At 38.9% G+C, this 24271-nt stretch overlaps 1 protein-coding gene across 1 annotated transcript in view; it reads left to right on the forward strand.

Moving 5' to 3' along the window:
- THEMIS (thymocyte selection associated) overlaps positions 1–22306 on the forward strand; it is a 70605-nt gene extending 48299 nt beyond the window's left edge. The window contains exons 5-6 of the mRNA XM_050315978.1: positions 13332–13482; positions 22043–22306. Of these exons, the coding sequence (XP_050171935.1) occupies positions 13332–13482; positions 22043–22191 (300 nt within the window). The 3' untranslated portion in view covers positions 22192–22306. The remainder of the gene's footprint in view (positions 1–13331; positions 13483–22042) is intronic.
- The last annotated feature ends 1965 nt before the right edge of the window (positions 22307–24271 follow it).

The following is a 24271-nucleotide window of genomic DNA, read 5'->3' on the forward strand; positions in this document are numbered from 1 at the left end:
CTGCCACGTGCCTCTCTATTTGCATGATCTACTGCAATATTGATATGCTCTTGGTGGCTGGCTGAAGGCACAGCTGGGAGGTAACCCTGTTTTTCCAGAGGTAGAATATTTTTGCATCTGCTCAGTGCCATGCCCCTATACAGCACTGCACTTCCACAATCTGTGTTTTCTGTGAAATCAAAGAAAAGAGTAGCTCTGGAGAGACAAATGTCTTCTCACATCTGGTTGTGATGAGCCTTTCTTCACAGGCCTGCTGTGCCAGACAGTTTCCTGAGGCAGCAATGACTAACTCCTGGCACTGCAGCCAAGAGCCTCTTCCTGTCCTGCCTGCCACCATTTTGCAAAACAGATGAAGGAAATGAGAAGAGGTTGGAGGTCAGCAGTCATTTCATCTAAAATTTCAAAGGAAAAAAAGTCCTGCTGCTGCCAACGCTGCCAGTTTGATTGGACATGCCCACCTTTTTGCTTCTGGAGCCAAAGCATGAGAGCCAAGACTGTAGATATGGGAGACCAACCTGCAATGTTGCTTGCAAACTTTGCTGCAATGTAGAGCATAAACACTATATTGATAATCTGACACATAACACATATCATTGAGGGGAGTCCTAGTCTGCATGTTTGGACTACTTACTGTCAGTAAGTGTAAGGAAGTTGTCTTTCTTGTGCAATTAATAGGACTACCAATATTACCTCTAAAAACTGGCATAAGATTTATGTGATAATAATCTCTTTTAAAACCTTCTGTGATCTTGTTTTTCCACCTCCTGGACCCAGCTGACCCATATGAATGTTGAGCACAAAACTTCGGGAGAAAACAGCATTATATTTTTTAAGGCTGGCTGCTGAATTGAAAAGCAAATAAATACTTAAGCTTGGCTCAAAGACTGAATCAGAGATGAAATTGTAGGCTGCAGAAATAAAACCTTTTCTAAATTCCCAAGGTAATTCAGTAGACTAAGGAAACCAAAGCAATTCTGTTGTTGAAACTCATGAGGGTTACACAGCTCTTTGGCCTTGTCAGTACTTTGAAGTATTGTCCACCAAGCAAGTATTTATTTCCTCAAAGAATGTTCTATCTGGTGTATATATGTGGTCATTGTGGCAAAGTGCTCTGAAAATGTATGTGGATACACTGAGAGGTCAGAATATAACAGCTGTGTGTGTGCCTACACACAGGATACAGCAGAGCTATGCATGCCAACACCTGTTTAATGCATTAGTCAGCTGCAACGGTGCTTAAAACCCCACCAACGTGGATGTCTTCTTGGGGTTTGTAAATGTAGTATGGGAATTATTTACTTCATTGTTTTGGTTAGGAAATGCAGATATTTACCAATTAGACTGTATTCTGCACGTAGAGTCTTTCAGAAAAATATTAAACAAGTGGATTAAAAGGCCTGGTATAATACATTTAAACTACCTGCAAAGTTCAGACACTCTTTCAAGAAGATTTACACATGCTGAACATGAATGAACATGAACTGGGGATAAGCAACATCCACTCTGAAGATTGCACCATCGTTAGTGTCATCTACGGAATGGTGGAACTAGTAACCAAGATTTTATCAGGGTATCTTTGGTTTTATGAAAAAATGCATATTTTACATGGATGAAATTTCATGGTCTCCTTTTGAGCTACAACACTCAATGAAGAGATGTAAAAACAAACCTTCAGTGAGATTAATGAAAGCCAGATTCTCCCATTTTTAACCCAAGAAAGCCAACCATTACTATACCTATAATTCTGTAATGAAGTAATTGTCCCATATTAAAAAGAGAAAAGCAGTGAAAGGAGACCTATTTGTCAAGCATGATATCTAACTGAGAATAAAATCTGCTTTAAAGATCTAAAAATTACCTAAATATTAAAATATCTTAGAAGACTTTATCACAAACCTTTCTGTGTCTTACAAAAATAAACCACAGGTGTTCGCTCATCTTTTTAATAGCATCCCAAATAAATGGAATACATTGCAAATAAGTAACTACTGTCTCCAGATTAGTTCCTTTGGGAGCAACAGGAATGAGTGTCAAGATACCATCACAATCAAGCAAGGGGAGAAAACATCTAATTGCCACATAACCTCTGTGAAGAAAATACAGGAGGAAAGGCACAGTGGTGTTTGCTGGAAGAAGCCTGTGGTATGACACAGCCATCTCTATCCTATGGACAAACTCATTATGCATTAATATGAATATGTGTGGGACAGGCCTTGACTTCCACAACATAAAGTAAAATGACTGACTATGAACCTTCTTCTGCTATCCGACATTTTTTTGTGTATGAGGAAAGTACCACCATCACTGTTTTCCATGCTGCTTGTTAGGATGACTTTTCAGTTGTTGTTCTGAAAGCCAAGAAATAATGGGTTGAGATTTGTACAGATCCTCTCTTACTTGTCTCTTTTTGAATGGGCTTAAAAGGCCCTATAAATGACACTAAGGCATAACTCTGAACATTGTTGGAGTACCAGGCCTGTCCTACAAAACCAGCTCCCTGGAGAGAACCTAGAAAGGGAGTGGATTTAACAAAAGTAATGGAAAACAGTTATGAACAGAGGAGGATATTTAATTCTCATTCTCACAGCTTGGTATTGAGGCAGATCAGGCTACAGCCTGTCTCTGAAGTGAGCTGGTTATCAGGGCCTGCTGCTTGCCACAGAGATAACCCAGAGAGAGCTCTCAGACCTCCAGTAGCTCCAGTGCCCAGGAGGGAGGGTGGTTCAGGGTGGGGGGCAGGAAGTAGAAGTGGGCAGGTAGCATTACAGAGTTTCATTTTGATACTGGGGAGCAAACACTCTTGAAAGCCTTTCCACCTCTTACTTTTTATTCCCTGTAGTGAATTGAGGAAATCAAAATCTAAAATGTCAACAGACAAAAACAGACCCAAAAGTCTCCTTTTAATACTTTTGATAAGTCCTTGTAATTAGAAGGGAATTTTTTTCAGGAGGTGGGCACTTCCCAATTTTCCAGAAGTTCCACAGTGTGAACAACCTTTCTGATAAGGAAAAATCCAGATACTATACAGGACATGGTCCAATGTTGCCAAAAAACCAAAACCCCCTGTGACTTAGCCAGGTTTGCTAACTACCAATGTGCAGCTTAACAGAGCTGCTAGGGAATTAGTTTTCAGAGCTTTGAAATTATGTTGGAGAAAAAAAGAACAAAAAGGGATTGAAAATGGGGCAGAATAGTTTCTTTCTGACAAACCAGGCTGGCTTCTAGTGGGCAGACTGAAATATTTATATACTCATATATTTGTATACATTTTTTTTGTGCATATGTGTGTGAGAAGGCAAAATTCTTGAAGGAATTGCAACATTGCAGAAATACCTGTTAGAATAGGAATGCATTTTACTAATAAAATAACCCATTTTCTTTTCACTCCCGCTGTTACATTTCCTACTGTGGCCTGGAAACCAGATGATTTTGAAAAACAAGAAGCCTGACGCTGAACTCGTCCATGACTGAGTAAATCCAGAATAATGCTTTCAAACTACAGGGAGTGACTCCAGGTTTACACCCAGTTTCTGAGGCCTCAGTCTGGTCTGAAGTATTTAATTCCTCCCAACACAGTGTCCTGCTGCTTTCCTGAGGCTGCTGTCTGCCACGCACAGCATTTTCTGTCATGCAGTAAGAGGAAGCACAGTGTGAGCTCTGCAGCTGGACTTGCAGGCTTATGCTAGGAAGGGCAGCACAGCAGTAAGAATTGAAAACAATTTATTTTAAAAATCTTGCCTCCCCACTCCTACCCTTCCCCACTCTCTGCAGGACCACAGTTAGAGGAAATGGGGCAGGATACATTCAGATTAAGGGGAGCCCGAACAAGGCTGGAAGAAGATCAGGAGTTCAAGGGAGACTGAGCAGATACTTGGAAGAGAGACCCTTTGAGGGTTACTAATAGACAAACCACATCAAACTCAGGAAATTCCCTGAGCTGAAAATAATAAGAAGCTGAGAGTGTATTTGAATGTAGCAGGTCGCCTTGCTCATTTCTCACTCTTCCTTAGTTTCTGCTTAAGGCAAAGGTGAAGAAAAAGTACTGTGTGGATACATTTTTACCTGAACCAGTATGGGTTTTATTTCATTTTTTAAGGACAGAGAAGATCTGAGGACTGAGGGAGAGACAGCTGAGACAACGGTGCAGTGAGGGCTGCCTCATTTGAGGTTCTGTGTCAGGAGTTACAGGAAATTTAATTCTTCTTTTCATTTAGTTTCAATTCACATTTTCAGCACACTAAACTGCACTTACGTTCACATCAGTTTCAGCATTCAGATTTCATTCTGTTGAGTAGATTCCATCTGCAGTTTGGCAAACCTGCAGGTAATTAGCTCTCCCTTGTAATTATATTTCAAGTTAATGTCCTATTAAAGATAAATGAGAAGAATTCGCATCTCCTGCTTAAGTGGTGATTGCACAAAACGCAACATTTCATAGTCGTTGAACAAACAAGCACTTCCATTTGCCAAGGTGAGGTGCATTTCTAATACAGAAGCAGATCTCAATAATTTACTTCTTCAGGTGTACTCTTTTTTTCTCCCAAGAACTTCAGTGCTGAGTGGGTGAGCAGCCCAGGAGAAGAGCAAAGCCTCCTTGGGATTAAGGCATCGGACTCTCCAAGAAACTATGGTGTCCTCTTCTTGCTTCCTTTCACAGTTGCAGTTGCCATGAATGCCATGGAAACCAGGATTTTCACAGGTTGCTACTAACTGTGTTCCATTGCCCAATCTGAAACGGTCCAGGCCTAATTTCTTTAACTGAGAGCTCACAAGTGTGGCTGCAATTGCTGTGCCTGCTGGCAGTGAAGGCAGAGTGGTGAAGAGTCAATGTGTATGGAAAGGTGACAGCTTGTGGCACCTCCCTGGCTCCTACTCACTTTTTGAATCTGTGTGGAAAAGAGCACATTTCAATTTGCCAGCATGTAAAATGGAGAAAACAATACTTACCTTTCGCTGCATAGTGTGCTGAAGAGAGAAAGTGCTGTTTAAGACTAAGTACTCACAAAAAAAAAATCCAAGCCTTAAGATAAAGACATTAAGATAAATAAATGTAATATTATTATTATCCACATTACAGTAAAGATGAAAAAACTGTTCTCTGCTCTGAGGCACTGAGGATCAAGCACTCCCACCTATAAGTATTTATCAGGCAGAGATGAGGGAAGAGATGGAGCGGGGAAGGCATAATGCAGATATGTACTTTGCATTTGAACTATTGCTGAAAGATTTTCAAATACTCTTTTTGATTTGTAACACCAAGAGCTGAAGGTGTAAGCCTCGTGATTTTGTGCTGGCTAATAGAGCATTGTGTCATCCCAGGCCACTCATGGGTGCACAACACCATTTTCTGTTCTCTTTTGCTTGTACACACACAGAGCAGGAAAAAATTGCCTGGGAAAAGAGGCTGACAGCTTCAGTTACCCAGAGACATAAAAGACCCTTTGGTAGCAAAACTTCATTTTAAAGTCTCTTGAGACATAAACTGTCTTATTCTGGGATAGATTTTGGGAAAGAAAAAGATCTCAATCAACAAATGATTAAATGAGTACTGTGAGCAGTGAATGAGTACATGAAAGTCATTGGATTAAGAACAAAAAGCTTGAGGCTCTGAATTTCTGGAGCAAGCAAAGCATTTTAGTAGAACGAAATATCAGTACCCTCTTGTGTGTTTTTTATTGATGACTTAATGCAATTTATTTTGTCTCAATCAGCTGTAGAAAATTTACCTGTACTGCTGGGAACTGTCAGTGAAGAGTGGCACTATTTCATTAGCTCCTTAAAGCCCCCACACCATTTCCTAGGAAAGCATGGACCGTTCACGTACAACAGCCCTTCTTTAAAGGTCGTCCTATCGGCTGGATCCCTTTTTTCCCTTTCCTTCCCCCTGCAATTATTAAACCTCATCCTGTTGAATTGCAAGATTTTAACATTTCACCATATTTCATCTCCCCCAAAAAATCATCAAATCTGATCTAGCATATTTTCTTTCTGCCTAGTCCCAGACAGAACCACGGGATTTTCTGTGCTTATCGTTTCAAACGGGTGGAAGGGGGCGGACCAGGAGGAGAAGTCTTTGTCAGAGGAGAGTTCGGATGCCAGGTTTTTTTCCCCTTGTTAACTTACCGCTGAGCCGCGAGCCCCGGCAGCCCCGATCCGGCGGGAGCGCCCGGCGGAGCGGCGGGATGCGGCGGGATGCGGCGGGATGCGGCGGCGGACGGAGCCCCCTAGCGGTGCCCGCCGCCCCGTTTGTTCCTTTCTACCTGTATGTCACGGGAATATTTGTCCCAGCTCACGGCTAAACTGCGTGCCGTGCAGGGCTCGGTGCCGCTGATTTCTCCAAGACCTTTCGGTTTGGCACATTACTTTTGGAGAAATTGATCTGGCTGGAACATGGCTCTCTGCTATGGTTTGTTTTTGTTTTAAATCCAAATATTCTTATTCAAGCTCCGAACAAGGATTAACTAATACTGTCCCTACTGTTGGGAAGATATAATTTTTAACTACAGTGTTTGAACCCTTAGAATGAACCTACAGCAGCACCTACCTGTGATCCAGCATGACTTTATTTACAGTCTCCCCTTCTTTAATCTTTGGGAAAAGAACCAGGAACAACCTGATCTAGTGGAAGGTGTCCCTGTGCACGGCAGTGGAGATGGAACTAGATGATCTTTAAGGTCCTTTCCAACCCAAATCATTCTATGATTCTATGATAAAACCCAGACTGCTGACAATGAAATTCAAATTAATTGTGTTATTGTTGGTATGTACAGAAAGTACCTTGTAAGGAAGAAACCTATCAAGTGCTTGAACCTGGATCAAAGAAACTTAATGCAATCACATGTTCTGTGTCCCTTTTAGGTGGAGAAGAACTCACAAACTAATATAATTTTGTTCCTGTCTTTGAGATGATATAACCTTGACCCCTTCTTTGTCAAAAATAGCTCATCTGCAGTTTATAGTACCTTATGAGTCCTGCAGGCAAATAATAATTCTCCAAAGTGCTCTTGTCCTGTATGTTAATAAGGCTAAATGAGGATCCTTTTTATTGCCCATGGCCTTTCTGAAGTATCTTCTAACTAGCTCTTCTCCTTTTCCACACTCCAGTGGACTGTGGAAAATGAAGACTTGATATCATGTACTGGAATCAGTGCAATGGAGAAGACCATTAAAATTCTTTGCTACAAAATCATAGACCCTTGTCAGTACCCTTTGCTATGGGTACACTGTGCCCTTGCAAAAATTACCTTGATGTGCAAGATAAGTTGACTTGCCAATAGATCATGCAAGAAGGCTACCTTGGGATACAAATGAGTAATAATCTAAAGGTAATTGTTTCTTTTCAAGTGGAATAAATCAATCCTGTCTGCCGTAATAATACAGATTTTGAGAGGTGTCAGCAATTTGCGTGTGTGTGTTGCCATTATTCAAATTTGTCTTTCCCATCTGTTAGGTGGGAGCACCAATTCCTACTTCTAGTCATGCAGTGGATGAAATATATTTTCACAGAATCATAGAATGGCTTGGGTTGGAATGGACTTAGAGATCATCTGGTTCCAACCCCCCTGCCATGGTAAGGGACACCTTCCACTAGACTAGGTTGGTCAAAGACTCATCCCACTTGGCCTTGAACACTTTCAGGGATGGGGCACCCATCACTTCCCTGGGCAACCTGTGCCAGTGCCTCAACACCCCCACAGTAAAGAATTTCTTCCTAATATCTAATCTACTTCCTACTTTCTTTCAGTTTAAAACTATGCCCTGTTGTCCCATCACTGCAGTACCCGATAAAGAGTCCCCCTCATCTTTACTGTAGGACCCCTTTAGGTACTAGAAGGCTGCTATGAGGTCTCCCCAGAACCTTCTCTTCCCCAGACTGAACAACCCCAGTTCCCTCAGCCTGTTTTCATAGGAGAGGTGTTCCAGATCATGTTTACAGCCATCCTCCACTCCACTCCAGATCCATGTCATTTTTATGTTGGGGGCCTCAGAGCTAGACACACTACTCTGGATGGGGTTCCCCCAGAGCAGAGTAAAGGGGCAGAATCACCTAATGACAAACATTGGTGTAAATCTGATCAATGAAGTTACTCCAGAATGAAGTTAATCCAGTTTATGCTTTTGCAAACTGGAAAACCCTTTGGATTTGTGTTTCAGGATGGTCTGAGGTTCTGATTGTGATAGCGTTTACACTGGTTGATATGATATGGGAATCGAAATCTGTGATTCTTCTCTGATTCACTGTAGTTCCAAGCTGTCCCTGCAGAAACTCATGCAGATGTAATGAAGGTTGAAGCAAAATTATATAGGTAGGTTGTAATTCTGTAGATTGCTCAGAAATTCATGAATTCTTCTCTATAAATCAGCAACTATGAGCAACTATCAGCCTTAGACTGATATGACTCTTCCTAACCCCCTCTTTCACAATTTCCTTAAAATGTTCTCTAAAATATTAAAAACTAAAACTTTGTTCAGTCTGGTTTGTGCTTCCCCATGAATAAAGTGCTGTGTGACTCTCTTGCAGAATCATCATATGCAGCTTGTGGGGATAAATTTTCTTTTTTGTCTCTGTTTTGACTGTGAAATCCCTTTCATTCTATGTATACAGCTTTTTTTTTTTTTTCTGGCAGAAAGGTGCATCCAGCAATTAAGCATTTTACAGATAAATATATCCATGCAGTATATGCCAAAGCAAAAAATAAGTATCTAGAGCCTTGGCTTGGGTTTGTGAAAGCAGTGAAGAGTGCCACTCCAAGCTGTCTTTAAAGACTGCAGTAAAAGGTTTATGATCTGTGTTTACTAGCATGGGTGACTTGTAATAAATGTACTCCGATGGTGTAGCGCTATGTCCAGCACTGATTGCTCCAACAAATGAGTACTCCTCTTCACTAGAGTAATTTGTAATCACGTAACAGTTTGACTTTCTGTCTGGAAAATCATAGCTTTGTCACACTGGTTTATGCCACTACATCTCTCACAGCATTTTCAGAGACTATGACAGCTGTTGGTTTCATATTTACTCCCACGTTATTCTGTACTTTAAACAAATGTTGTTTCTCCTTCTTCACTCCGAATGTTCTAGATGCTGTTGAGGCTTTCTTTCCTTAAAAAAAAGCAACCAAACAATAGTGTGTATTATGCACACATGTATTATTTTCTTTTTTTGTAAAGAGATTTAACAGCCTTTTTTCTTACTTGCTGTAAGAGCTTCTCTTTCTTCTGTGTTATCTCAGAGGTTACAAAAATTTTACTGGGCAGCTCCAGAATGGATGGCTGGTTTTTTTGTTGTTTGTTTTGTGGTTTTGTTATTGGGTGGTGAGGGTGGTGTTTATGGGTGTTTTTTTTGTAAGAACTTCTGTGCTATTTTATGTGCTTACTGAGTAGCTGTGACCAAATAATGCTGTCTGAAGTATGTGTGGAATATGGATTGCCTTCAGTATTTTTGGGTTGTATCGTGCCAGGAAGCAGGAATTTCCAGTCGGTGCAGCATGGGTTACAATTCGGCTCCTGTAAGAAGAAAGCTTAAATACACCAGAAATTCTTCAACCTGAGGAGGAGGCAGCTCAGGAAAAAGAGTAAAAACCTGAATGCAGGGAGAAAATTAATAGAGAGGGATTACAGCAGCAGCATGAAATTATGAGGTAGGGCAGCAAAAAACCCCCACAACCCAAAGTAAATTTCAGTGCAGAAGTAAACTCTGGAACTGATTACCACATGATATTGATAACAGAAATGTAAATGAGTTAAAGAAAACAATTAGACACAAGAATGAAAGAAATATTCATGTGGAAACAACTGTTGATATCCCCATTTTTTAAAGTGAGACAAGAACACACCTTGGAGCTATGAGAAGAAGATGATAGCATACACTTATATTGCAGGGGACATTGGCATTTTGGGAACAGGTTTTGTGCAACTGGGGCTGTAGATAGGGAAAGCATTACTATTTGTGCAGTGCCATTCATAAAAATAAGAACTACTGTCAGGTTTCACTGCCTCTGCAGAGAGGCAGAGGGAAGCCTTGCTCACAGAAGAAAGCTCACACACATACACATACATGTAGTGCATTAAACTCTTCAGGTAATCAAGGGAAATTAATTCAAAACATTTACTCTGAAACTCAGTTTGCTACTACTGTGTTTTCAGTTTGAACACCTTCGATAAACTGCACTCACAGCTTCTCCAGAATGTTAACGCTTCTGTTCTTACTAAAATGATACATCTCTGCCCCTTTAGTTCTCACCTTAGCACTCACACTTTTATTTTTCCTGTTTGACATAACACCTCCTGTTTCCTGAGAGGAACTGTGTACATTTAGACTACTGTACCTTTATGGCTTTGTGCTTTGTGTACTTAGTTGTTCCTGGACAATGTGCAAGCCTAGAGATGTAATGGGCAGTTTTTCGCCACTGGGGTAAAATTTTTAGTTCATGCACCTGTGTTTTCAGGATGCTGAGATTTTGTGTTTCCTCATGAGTATTCCCTTATAACAAGTGACTGTAGTTCTGACATGAGTTTTTAACTGAATTAGTGTTTCTTCTGGCAGTAACTACTGAAAACCAAGGATGACATCTTGACTTCTTTAAATTAGTGGAACAGTGAGTGCATAGATGGAAACCCTGTGCTGTGCTGTTAAGTATGCCAACTATTTTAAAGACAACTGTAAGACTTCACTCTTATATAGTTTATAAAAAAATCTCATCTCTGTGGGTCTCTAATGTAATTGTTATCTATAGAGCTATTAAGAATGTTAAAAAGGCTATCAGATTTCAGCATAAAGTGATGTGACAGTTCACTCTCTGTAATTATATTTGTTTTAAATATTTAAATTCTGCATATTTTAATTGGTTTGCAAGGTGCCCCAGGTAACTATTGTTTCACAGTATGTGGTTTTACTGAGGAATTATAAGATTAGCACAAATATCAGCTATGTTTCTCCTAATGAGGGGATCTTTCTGTTTTGATTCCAAGGCTTGTTTTTAGTTAGTTAAGGTAATACAAAATAAATAAACTCAACATACTTATTCATCATATTGATTGCTAGTATTAATATGTTAAATAAAGAGCTGACTAGAAAATAAAAGAATTTATAATTTTAAAAAAAAATCTTTTTTCTTCTTTTTTTTAATGTATACTATTTAAATTAAGGATCCATTTTTGCCTGAAAGTTGATTATTAAGTGAAAGTTTTCTGTGTGTTAAGTATGCCAAATAACTTGAACATAGGAATAATCTGCCTGTGAATAATAAAGTTACCCTACTCTTCCCAAGACCTTTCATTTGTGATAAACAAATGAATAAACATGATAAACATGACTGATCCCAAGGATGGGACTGTTTTAGTGGCAGCTCTGAAACATGGTTATTTAAGCATTTATTTTCCCCAAGCAGAAGGTGGGTATTTCTCAGTAACTCTCTGTAAAGTGTGTGTGTTAGGGAAGGTTTAGGTTGGATATTAGAAAAAGTTCTTCACCCAGAGAGTGTTTGGGCACTGGAAGAGGCTCCCCAGCAAAGTGGTCACAGCACCAAGCCTGGCAGAGTTCAAGAAGTGTTTGGACAATCCTCTCAGGCACATGGTGTGATTCCTGGGGATGGTCCTGTGCAGGGCTATGAGTTCAACTTCAATGATCCTTGTGGTTCTCTTCCAACTCAGCATATTCTGTGACTCTATGATAGTTATTATTGGGACAGTCTGGTAACAAACAGGTGGTGCATACAGGCATGTTTAGGTGCAGATGATCAAGAAAAGAACTGGAGGTGGAAGAAAGGCCATGCCGTGCTGGTGGAAGAAAGTTAAAGATCCTGTAGCCTCAGTGAAGCTATTCCACAACACACCAGCCAAGCATTGTCCTAGTTTGAACAGTGCCATTTCCATCGGGTTATTTTAATTCACTGCTGTGAAGAACTTCTTCTGATGTTTCTGTCCTCTTTGCAAAATATTTCCTAGCTGAATTTATTTTTGTACAACTCCTTGAGTTTTTTGTGAATTATTACGTCACTGCTTAAAGCTTTGCTTGGCCTCAGTGGCAGTTTTGCAATCAAGGAGAGCACTGTCAAGCGTTGTACGGCCTGTAGTGCACAAACACGCATTGAATACTGTAACTCAACTGCCCCCTGCAGATTCAGCTTGTAGTATTGTTTTTAGAAAATGGAGAAAAGTACCATGGATTCCTCTAACTGAAAAATGAGGTTCTTCCACTTATGCAGTATCATGACCCACCCACTGAGGAAAATCATAGCTGTGTGTTACATGTTTCATCCTCATCTGGTCTTCTTAGTATACTTTTTCAATTTTCTATTTCAATTACCAGTGACTTTCTTGTTACTAGCTGATAGCTTTTTTTCAGAAAGGGCAGATTGTCATAAAATGTGGGCTTGTGTTGTGCCTTCGCAAATTGTGGGTTGATTGAAAAGATCAGATACTATTACTGTGTAGCTACTGTCAGTTTTACCAACTTGACCTTATCTCTCTGAATAGGATGGGCTTTGTCATTGCTGAGGAAACATCTACGTTTGATTTTGAATGGAAAGTATATATGGATTATTTCTTAAAATATATACTCTCTGGTATAATAATTGCAACTGGTCTGTACCTGTACTGCGGCTTCACCAAAGATACACTTTTTGACACTTTTAATTGACTGTTATTTACACAGCCAAAGATAGGTATTTGACTGAAAGTATTTATGACAAAAATACCTCTGAATTAAAAATAAAACAAACAACAGAATTATGGAAATGTATGTATCAATCCTGAATTTCAAGGGATGCATATATTGCAGCCATGTAACTTATTTTCTGCAATGTAATAAAACTATAATTAATTACTCTATAATTGTCTGTTCCCATCATCCATCTATACTCACTATGCTATGAATGCTACTGGGTAAATGTAATTGAAATGTCAGACTTTATATGAATTTGTGATGTAATATCTAACAGAACATGTTAAATGAACAATCAATACAATAAAAATAGTTAATCAGAAAGTAATCTGTATCAAACAAAAGGATAGATAAATCTCCTGTTGTTTGAGTGACTCCATGTAGCCAAAAAAAAAGAAACAAAAAAAAAAAAACCACAAAAAGAAAGACTGAAGATATGTTTTGGAGGTAGTTTCTTCAACTAGAGTGCCTTCCGGTCATGTTATTTTGTGATGTACATGCCTCAAAGACAAGCATTGTGGTAAATGTGATCGATGACTTTGACAAACAGATCTATGGTTAAAACTCACAGAAGCAGCTCAAAGAATGTTGCTCTTACATGTCACATCTCTGAAAGTGTCAGTAAGGAATAACAATTTACATGGAAAGTTAATGTACTCTTCTATTTCAGAATTTCTGTGTAGACACCACAAAGAAATTGTGCTCAAGTCAAGCTGCTGATGTTTCGGAATCGCAAGTGAGTTGTCAAAATGATTTGGTGCATTGTGAGAATAAGGACAAGACTGGGAAAGCTCCACTAGTGGAAACTACTGTGATTAAAGGTCAGTTAAGCTTTATGGTTTGAGCTATTAATATCAGAAAGCTTAACCCCAGCCCTGATGAAAGATTGACGTACAGGAGTATCTTGTGTTATTTCACTTGGAATCTGTGACTTAGTCAAAAGGGATGAAAAGTGAACATTTCTGTTCTTCCTCCATAAATGCCGTAAGGCAAATTCATCCAAACTCTCAACAGCAGCATGGTATTAAACTCTGTTTGACACTCCAGCATGAATATTCAGTGGGTTTGAGGAACAGACGTTTGGAAAAGATGTGCTTTCCTTTAGCTTTAGGGTGATGCTTACACATAATCTGTTAAAAAGAATACCTATCCCAAAAGGTTTTAAGATGAGCAGGCGTTTTGCATAAAGATATGAAGATGTCTTCAACTCACATTTTTGTATTTTGAAGAAAAAAATAATATTGAGCAAATTGCTTGACTGATAATTGTTTTTAAAGTCATCATTTGTTTGGATTTCCCATAATTTTCGATAGATAGTTAGTTTTTCTACTTATCTTTCAAGTTTTTCCTTTTGCAGGAAGGAACTATACTGAAGTTGAGAAGCTAGACGATAAGAGGAGAAATCCAATTTCTATTTATTATATATATATATATAAAATAACTTTGCAGTTAATAGGAAAAAAATTATTTCATTACTCTGTCAGTCACAGGTTATATCTGAAATATGATCACATCACAGTAATTACAACACTGGTACATTTGGAAGACTAAAGCACAAATACCCATGCTCACAGCATTTGTTAACTGATAATTGGTATCAATATAAGAACTTCCCATAAGGTTTCTCTTTATTTTCTTGTCATTCAGTGTGTCAAACTCTTAAAAAGGATTGTCTATTTGAAACTACGTGTATTGAAACTTCTAAAAGCAATGTAACTTTTATAGAGAAGAATTACAGTGTCATGCTGAATATTCATTAATCCTTATTGCTGTGGAAGTTGATTATTCGAGGACTGATTTTGGAAAGTGCCATGGTTTCACCCCAGCTGGCAACCAAGCAGCTGCCCACTCACTCCCCCCAGTGGGATTGGGGACAGAATTGGAAGGGTAAAAGCTAGAAAACTCATGGGTTGAAATTAAGACAGTTTAATAGGGAAAGAAAAAGCCATGCACACAAAGAAGAACAAAGAATCATCAGGCAGGTGTTCAGCCATCTCCAGGAGAGCAAGTCCCCATCACGCATAACCTTTACTTGGGAAAATAAACACCATCACTCCAAATGTCTCACCCTTCCTCCTTCTTCCTCCCATTTTATATAGTTAGTATGATATCAGATGGTATGGAACTTCAAGCTTTGGTCAGTTTGAATCACCTATCCTGGCTGTGTCTCCTCCCAGTTTCCCATGCACTCCCAACTTCTCTTGCCAGTGTGGCAAGAGGCAGAAAAGGCCTTGGCTCTGTGTAAGCACTGCTTAGCAATAGCAAAAACTTCTCTATATTATCAACCCTGTGTTCAGCACAAATCCAAAATGTAGCCCCATAGAGGCCACTATGAAGACAATTAATTCTACCCCAGCCAAAACCAGCACAGAAAGGTATTTTAGGATCTGGTTGCTTTGAAATATAATTCCAAATTTGTTATTTTGTGGCTTTGAAAAATCTCCCTTCAGGCTCCATTTTGTCAATGTTTAGTGAACTGATTAGATTTTATAGGAGTAAATAATGAAGCTTACATATTGGTAGCTACAAAGGACAATATCTCTGTTTAAACACCAAAAAAAAAAGAACAGGGGCTCTTTAGCTGTCCCTAGAAAGAGGGCTGTCTCTGTTAGCCATGTTACTAGCAAAGTTTCTTCCTTCTCCTTCATGGTGCTTGTTAGCTCAAGCAGTTTGTGGTTCTGGACACTAGAAAACAGACTTGGACTTTCTGCAACAGTTCATTATTTGGACTTTCTACTGAACATGTTTCAGCACTATGGTGAAACAAGACAATATTGCTGACTGTCTGAGCTGCCCTGCTTGAAGTCTGCCTGCCACCTCTCTCTATATTCACTCAGAGACACTAGCATTAGTTTTTCATCCACCCCATTAAGCCTTGTTTATATGTCCTTGATAAATGTTTTTCAGACTCTTGAACAGCACTTGATTTTTATTGTGATTTTTCACTTTCTAGTAAAAGTCTGTTTGTCCTAGCCAATTCTCCATTTGTTTTTAATTCTGAAACAATCTGATTGAGAAGCAATCCTTTTCTAGAGCCTTTTTAAAGTTTGAAAATATCTTCTCTTAGCTGTTCTTGCTCTATTTCCTTTGCTCCTCCTTCCATCAAGATACTAATATTTGTTGTAACATCCCTTCTGAGAAAGCAGAGTTTACTTTCCTACTGGTTGAGATCCACATGTCAACTGGCATGGTAGATTTCTGGCTTAACTATTCCTTCTTCCAGTAGACATATATTTTTTAAAAACTTAAAGTATCAATCAGGCTCATTTTTTTCCTGTCTATTTCCCTGAGTTTATGACTACAGACCTGTGCTTTGAAGGTAGCTTGGGGTGTATGACCAAGAGTATTAGAGAAAAAATTATGTTAGAACTGCTAAATGCTTGTGGGCCTCTGCCTCTGGTACTGCAAAGATTCACAGCACTTAACTCTTCCCTGCTAGCACAGTTCTTAGCCATGTATCTGATTCCAAAGCTCATCAATCACGTGTCCTGCCTCCTTTCTCATGAAAGTGGTCACTGGCTAATTTGAAGTTCATCCTATATACTGTATTTGCTTAGACTACTCACAAAACACCAGATAAATAACCTTCATTTCTGAAGGTTTCAAACAAACTCCTGTTACTTCTGTTCAGTACACACATAGAAAATCAAGAATTAATATCATAATGACTCTTCTTCTGCCAGACTAGGAAAGTGCTAGGAAATTGTCTTGGAGTATATCCCTTTACAAACTCTGTCTGAATTGGAGCATAGTGTGTATTTGTGTATTAGGCAGATTTAACCTTGTCCAAAGAACAGTGATGGATTGTACACTGACATACCCAATTTAAAGCTAAAGGTTTCAGAAAAAAGTGTATGTTAGCGTAGCCCAAAATTATTTGGCTTTATTCAAATATAACTGTAGAATTATACAGGAAATTGGATTAGACGATATAACAGTTCTTCCTGGCCAGCCAAGGGATCCCCATGAGTCCATTGCTGCATGCAGCAAGCTTGCCTGTTCCAGAGAGTATGCTCTGCTAATTCACAAGATAATGGATTAGAAAATATGTCAAGACTAATAACACAGACACACTCCTGTGGGTTTTGAGTGGGAGGAAATGCACCATTCACTGACTAATCTTTAAACTTCTACTGATGAATGTTAAGCCACCCTCCAAAGCACCAACCTGTTTCAAATTCCTAATAAGGATGTTGAATATGTACTCTCAAACAAAACTAGTTACAGAGACAATTAGTATTTATTACCAAAGGCCAGATAGTTCTGAAAGGAAAAGTAACATGTTTTTCTTTCGCTTTTAAAGCCTCTATTGTCTTTCCTTACAGAGTTCATATTAATAAAGGGAGGATTTATTATCCTTATGTCTAAGAAATTGAACCTTTTTCCTCTGTTGCAATTAAACCTCAATAGGCCACTAAAGATATTATCTTATTTTCTAATATTTGACTGAGTTTGAATCCATTAGAATTACTAGCAATACCTGCAGGATAACTCTCAACAGAAACCTGTTGTATCAACTTTTCTTTAACCTTGAAAGTTATTCTATGTGGAGTCTCTAAAACACTGCATAATCTTTTTGCCTATGTTTAGTTTCTGGAATTGTTACAGTCTGCAATAAAACAGTATTTATGTTGATTTTGTTTATTAAGTTAGGATATTTTAGGGAATGTATTTGTATATTCTGTCTTCAGGTACTTGATTTAGGAGGCTAGTGGGCTGGAGAAAGAAAAAGAGAAATAGGCCTTCTGATTGTGCTTTAGGATGTACATATAATGTCTAATAAATTTGGCAGCAAACATAGTTTGAGAAATTTTTGCCCCGTGCTGCAACTTGCTGTCCCATTAGTTAAGACAATACATTAAGCAATGCCATTGTGCTCTAAACCCAGTATTAAAATGAATTAAACATAGCAATCCCAAAAATTTAAAAAGTAAAACATAGAATTCTGAATTATTTTGAAAAAAAAAAAGCTCTTTTTTTTTGATGTCATCACAGGGATTTAGCATTAGTGTTCTGAATTGGGTGCAGGGGGATAAGCAATATAAATTAGGAATCCTTTACTCTGTGCATGTGTGACAACTCTCTCTGGCTTCCACACTCAGCTCAGGCTTTGATTAGAGCAAAGCTGTTATTAGATTCTTTGGCTTCTCTGGCCTTGTAAATATCTTGAAAAAAAATAAAATAAAAAAAAAAGACTCTTGGGTTTTGGTCTGTAAACACAAAACTTATTCTTGGCTGCCACATCTTCTGAGCTAAGTTTACAAAAAGGCAAGAAAATTGCTTAAAATATGGAGATCATATAATTTCATAGGATGGTGAGTACATTTTAATAAATTATATTTAAACATTTTCAATCAGTTTTGCCCTTAATCAAACTCTAACTTGCTGTACAGCAGGGGAAAGAAAGCAAAAGCTCTGAATCCTTCCACATTTTACTAATTTATTAGATGTAACTGATTTTAATTGCAGTAATATGCAGACACTCCAGGTAGGAGCTCATGGAGATGATTGCAAGGATGGGGTATCACAGTGTTATATGTAGTTATATATAAATATATGTGTTATATGTAGTATAACTAAAGGGTTTATCATGTCAGTCCCCTCTCCCACTCTCTGGCAGGTTCTGCTCCTCCAGTCTGCTCAAGCAGAGCAGCACTTGAGAGCCTGGGAAGGTGTGTGTCATGGTGCCCTGAGCCCTTCCCCTTATCCTTTTGTAGGAATGCGTGATGAGGCAGGAAATATGTGATTGTTTAGAACTTATGGCAACCGCTTCTGATCTGCAAGAGCTCTTGATACACTGGGGATTTATTTTATATAAGGCAGTGGCGCAACAGTGGAAATTGGATCTCAAAAAGTTCAATAAAACCATCAAGACAGACTAGGAAAAAAAACTGATAAAGAAAAAAAATTAAAAGGACAGTGAAAGAGGTGAACAGTTGTGTCTCTCAGGAAACTTAAGATTTTTTTAAGAAATTAAATTTAAGATTAAACTTTTCCAAACAATAGGTTAGTAGATTCCAGAGGGAGATAAACATTACCTGTACATAAATTGCAGCTCTACAGTTTATATGAAATATTTTGACTGTGGCACTTAACAGTTTTTAAAGATACACTACATCATCACATGAAGGAACAGTTGATGGATATCAGCTCAAGGAACAATCCATTAGTTTTATGGGCTCAGATTCTGCTGTCACTGAAGAACTTTCAGTAGCAGTCCCTAAGGAATTAGTTCTCATTAGCACTGAGGAGCATTAGAACGAGGCTCACAGCAAATAAAATGCTGCTGTTCATAAAAACACTTTGGTTTATGCATATACCTTCAGTTCTGTGCATTTTCACTTACGTGATGTGCAGAAATAAGGATGTGGTTCTACCATGTGGAGTTCATAATATTATTATGCAGGGTATTTCACAACTACTTTTTTCAAGTTAGGCATAAATAAACAATAAATGCTATGTGGTTGAATGTTAATTTATGCACTGTAAATAATGATCTGAAATATTTACCACAGCTATAAAAATGTGTTATGGTCACATAGCCAGAGGCATTTAGGTGTGCAGCCAGACTTATATGTACATGAGCTGGGGTTTCTGGCACTTGTTTCATCCAACCAAGGGTCTTGATGGGTTGGGTTACTTCTGTTGCCTACATTTTGAAGAAGGCCAAAATGGAGAGTTAGGACAACCATTTCTGGCCCTGAAATTTATGAACAACAGCAAGTATATTCTGAGAAAAATAAAATCAAATCCTACTCACTTGAAGATACAAGTGAGATAAACGGAAAATTGTAGTCTGCAGAGCACTATCCTTCTACTATAAAGGCAAAAGTAATTATACAAATTGTTCCAGGAAGCGCAGAATTAACGAAATTTGGTTTAGTGAGTATTCGGGTCTGTTGTCCCCTACTGCTTCTCTCTGCCTTTCCTGATAATAACCAAAACTCTCCTTATGGTGCTCCTATCAAATTAAAAAGAGCAGATCTGGAGCAATGTGTGTGTTGAGTGGCCAACCAATATGCACACGCTGACTTATCCTGCTGTCTGCTGCCAAATGGAGTGTATAACAGCTGTGTTCTGCATGCTTCTCTTTCAATGGAGGAACTAATTCAAATCTTGCTTTTTTAACCACGGTAAGACTTCTGCCCCCTTTTCAAATCTGACTGAAATTGGCAGAAATAAACTTGTAAAAGTACCAAAGAGATTGACGGATGGATAGACAGCACGATGACATAAGCCTTGTTTTCTTGGCAGGCTGAGATGGCCTATCTGATTAGGTAATTCAGTGTTGAGGGTAATAGATTTTTTTTTTTTCAAACAGGGACGTAAATTGCATTGATTTCAATGTTCAGAATCCCCTCGGGATTGTTCAGCTTGTCTATTCATTGCTTAATGCTTTATTGAAGTGTAAATATATACATTTGAGAAGGCATCCTGCACAAGTTTGGGACTGGGGACAGCTGTGATTTAGTCTGGCCTGATGACATTAATTTTCTTTCTCCTTGAGCTGTCTTGCTTAGAACCGTATAATTTTGTTTGCACATGTTTGGGAAAGAAGAAAGTCTAGCTATGCCATCCATGAGCAATCTGTACCTTATATCCGTATTAGCAAGTCTAAGTGCACAAACAATATTTCCCTTGCTGAATCACAGGGATTAGCTTATTCTTTCAGAGCCTGTTTTATTCATTAGTTTACTTTTACTGATATCAAACACAGCCAAATTGCAAATGAACTACAAACCTGGAAATGCTTATTAACAAGATAGTGGCCATATGTGTGAATAAGATCTGCAATACATTTGTAATCATACATTTGGGGTTTTGTTTTGGTTTTTTCCTTTTGATGCCTAGATCTTGAAATATTTTGCTAATTTAGTAGCAGGGGACTTGTGGATAAATTGGTCAGTGATAGACTCTGTACTGGTGTGGCCAGACAGCTGCTTAATTAACTTGGTGTTTATTTCTAGCCTTGAAAAGACCTATAAAGGAAAGAATCGCAACTTCAGAAAGAAACTATTACTAACCAGTTTTTCAGGAAGAGACACGACAGCCATGGAGAGTCTCAGGAGGAACACAGTGGGGTTTGGAGACTGCTGAGAGATTATAAAATTATTGTCTTGGTGAAGGCGCACACCGTGGTTGCAAGAGTAAACTTGAGAGGATTCGTGTTTGAGAAGCTTAGTCTCATAAAGAAGGACGTGTTTGACAAGCACAGCGTTGCTGGGAGGTCAGTTAGTGCACTGCTCTAGGTTGTTTCAGGTTGTGTCTTAGCAGATTAAACAACCAGGAACACCTGTACCCAAAGCAGTGTTTCACACGGTTTTGCAATTTCAGGTGAAACTTTTTGCCTTAGAAATACAGTATCCTCTCAGCTCTATTAAATATTAGACTTCCTGATAAACTTCAAGGGTGAGCTGCTCTTGGCAGGGAAACTTTGATGATACCTCCACCACCACCTCAGCTCCAGCTGGTCCCACTGCCACTACTTCAGCCCTGGCTGGTGCTATTGCCACCTGGCTTTTCCGCACCACAGCCTGAGCCAAGGGATCAGGTGCCTCTACAGGAGGCATGTGGGGCACTCACTGACTGATCCTTATGGGGTTCTGCTGCAAGAGACCAGTGATCCCATGTGACTTGCAGAGCCTCCTCTAGCTTCAGGGAAGTGGTAGGACCACCCAAACAGGGGAGAGGATGGTGGGACTTCCTGATAGCAGCCTGTAGCTCGTCAGTGTGAAACTGTTGCTATGCGTAGATAAAAGCAGGGGCTGCCCCAGCACTTGAGCTCCCAAGAGGCCTCCAGTGAGGGTCTCTGCCCATTTCAGAGAAGACTGCTGCTTTCTGAAAGGTTTGTCATCAGTGTTACTTCGAGCTAGTTTAAGTGGATGTAAAGAAACGTGCTTCAACACTGTTCATTTTAACCTCAAGCCACTTTCAAGACTGTGTCTCTTGTTATTCACTTCGGAATAAGCAGCAAGTGGGGTTTCTGGCTCTAGGAAATCCCAAGGTAACAGCATGGTTTCGTAGCTGCAGTGGCTCATTTTGTCAGGCAATGAAACACAGGAGCATGGGAGCACATCTGTGGTAAGGATGGTATGTGTGGCTCGTGGCAAGTGGACTGCTTTTCTCTTACTATGGTCAGATGATTTTATCTGCCTGCTTTTATACTGTTAGTGATTATATAATTTAAACATTTCAATAAACCTTAGTTATATGTGCATAGGTAGCAGGGAGTGGTCAAATTAGAGGTACAAGTACTATGTGAAACATGAAACATCGTTTTCTCAGCTTTTATGATTGCCTGTTTGAATTGTACTTTTTTCTTTTTTCAGGACAAGGGCAGAGTCTGCCACTTCCTACAGTTATTTTTTGTTAATTTTTCAGGCCTAACAAGTAATTGTGAGGCAGAAAAAGAAGAGGAGGAAGAGCATGACTACAGCTATGTGGATGAAAACTTAATTGAAAACATAAGAAAAGCATTTCATGACAGCAGCGTTGGAAATAAGCCTACACTCTCTGAAGGAAGAAGGTGAGCATAACCTACAGTCACTTATGAAAACAAGTCCAGGCAGAGTGATTTTTCAGACTGGCCTGTAACCTTCACTTCCTGAAACAAGAGAGGTTTTTCCTTTGGGGCTGCCACTGTTACCCCAAACATCCTGTGAATATGGCAGGAAAGGCACCTCTGGGCCACCTTCTGTGACACCCTTTTACTCTTACTCATGTTCACCTTTGTTAAAGGGGTATCTGTCATTGTTCTGGAGATAGAAGTGCACAGGCATTTTTTCTGATTTTTGCCACTTTGCTGTAATAAATTATAATACTCTGAATTCAGCCCTTTTCCTCTTTTTGAAAATTGATGCCTTATGACTAAGTTGTCACTTAAAAAGCTTTCAGGAGTAATCTGTGTTTTAATTTAAACCTCAAGGTTCTGCTCAGGCAATCTACAGAGGCTTTAGATGCTAGTAGAGAGGGTCTTTTCCAGCTAAACAGAGATGAGAATTTTTCTAAGTATGAGTGAAACTATGTGATCCCAGCTCTTTTCATTCATTGCTAAATCTTGTATGAACTTCACTTGATTCAGCTGAATTGCTTCTTTTGTGAAGAGAAACCCGTGAAAACATAGAGAAGCTTGAAATTTTTTGTTTCAGTGATTTTAAAAAAAATATTTTTTATGAAATGGTATTTTATTTCAAAATGTACTTTCTATTTATTTTTAACTGGCATGCAATATTTATGTCGTATTTGAGTTAAGCACTATAGTGAATCTGAAATAAGCTGTTATTTTTTTCCTGAAATGCTCAAACTCCTCAGAAACATGACATCCAGGGCAGTGTGTGGTATACTTAAGACCATCTGTTCCCCTGCTCACAGCTGCAAAAACTCCGAAGTTACAGAAAAGACTGAAAAATGAAACAAAGTAGGATGTTTCACATAACACATTATTTCCTCAGTCCTCAAACCACTGAGGGTGGGGTCTTGCTCTACCATGTAAAGAAGCTGAGGAAGAGAGAATTAAATTCTCTTTTGACTAAAATACCCCTTGCAGCTATAGGCATTAAAGGAAAAGCATGCTCTCAAGAAGAAAGCCAGCGTAGAGGATCAGCATCTGATTATAGTACTTACTGTTATGGCATCAGCTCCTTTAAGTCTTTATCCACCTGCCCTTTAAACTCCCTATCAGTGGAGGTGAGCTTTCACTTTATTAGTTGTCTTCTAATGGGGCTCTAGCAAAACATGAAAGAAAGGACCTTTGCCATCTTGAGGGAGATCACTGTCTGGATTATAAAACAGTCCCATAAATTATCATCCTTGATGGCTCGCACAAATATCCACCCTCTGAAATCATTAGCTAAGGAGTATGTGGCTCCTCCAGCTGCCAGTCTCCCCGAACCATCAGAAATCCTCCATTATGGCTTTTTTCTAGCACATAAAACTTCTATTAAGCTTCCTCACGTGTGAGCATTGAGAGAAATATGGATTTGGTGTGGGCATATGCAATTAACCTTTAATGTGGGCAAAAGTCTTATAAAATATCTAGCCAAATAAAGTAACCAAACTAGCTAGTTTAGGCTTATAGAGAGAGAAATAATGCACCAAAATATGTTGTCTCTTTCACCTGTGCCAAATGCTTAATATCTGATCATGTTAGTTCTTGAAGAATTCATCAGTCAACTATTTCTCAGCCACAGTCCCTTCTTTCCTCAGGATATTTATGCTATTTATTAATATCCACTTTTAATTATTTGGTATGTATGATCTATCAAAATTAAATCCATTGATCTAAATTACTTTTAAATAGAGTCATTAGGAGGAGAAATAGTTTTAATGAAATACAGAAGTAAACCTCAACAGTCAGGTCTGCTTAAAAAACCCCAGTATTTATTGTTTGCAGTGTTTCACCAGTACCACCCTCAAAATCTTTCCACAGTGAGGGCTGAAGCATGCCAGGATGATACTGCTAAGAGCTAGTCCTCATCCTAAGCAACAGGGAGAAAGAAAGAACAGAGACTTGCCTCAGGTCATTACTATGTTAATTTTGATAGAAAAAATGTGCCCAGTGGGTCAATGATGTTAACATGACCTCATCACTCCAGAACAATAAGCAGTTAA

Source organism: Myiozetetes cayanensis, unplaced genomic scaffold (assembly GCF_022539395.1).
Source record: "Myiozetetes cayanensis isolate MyiCay16 unplaced genomic scaffold, myiCay2020 scf2-11, whole genome shotgun sequence".
Taxonomy (NCBI): Eukaryota; Metazoa; Chordata; class Aves; order Passeriformes; family Tyrannidae; genus Myiozetetes; species Myiozetetes cayanensis.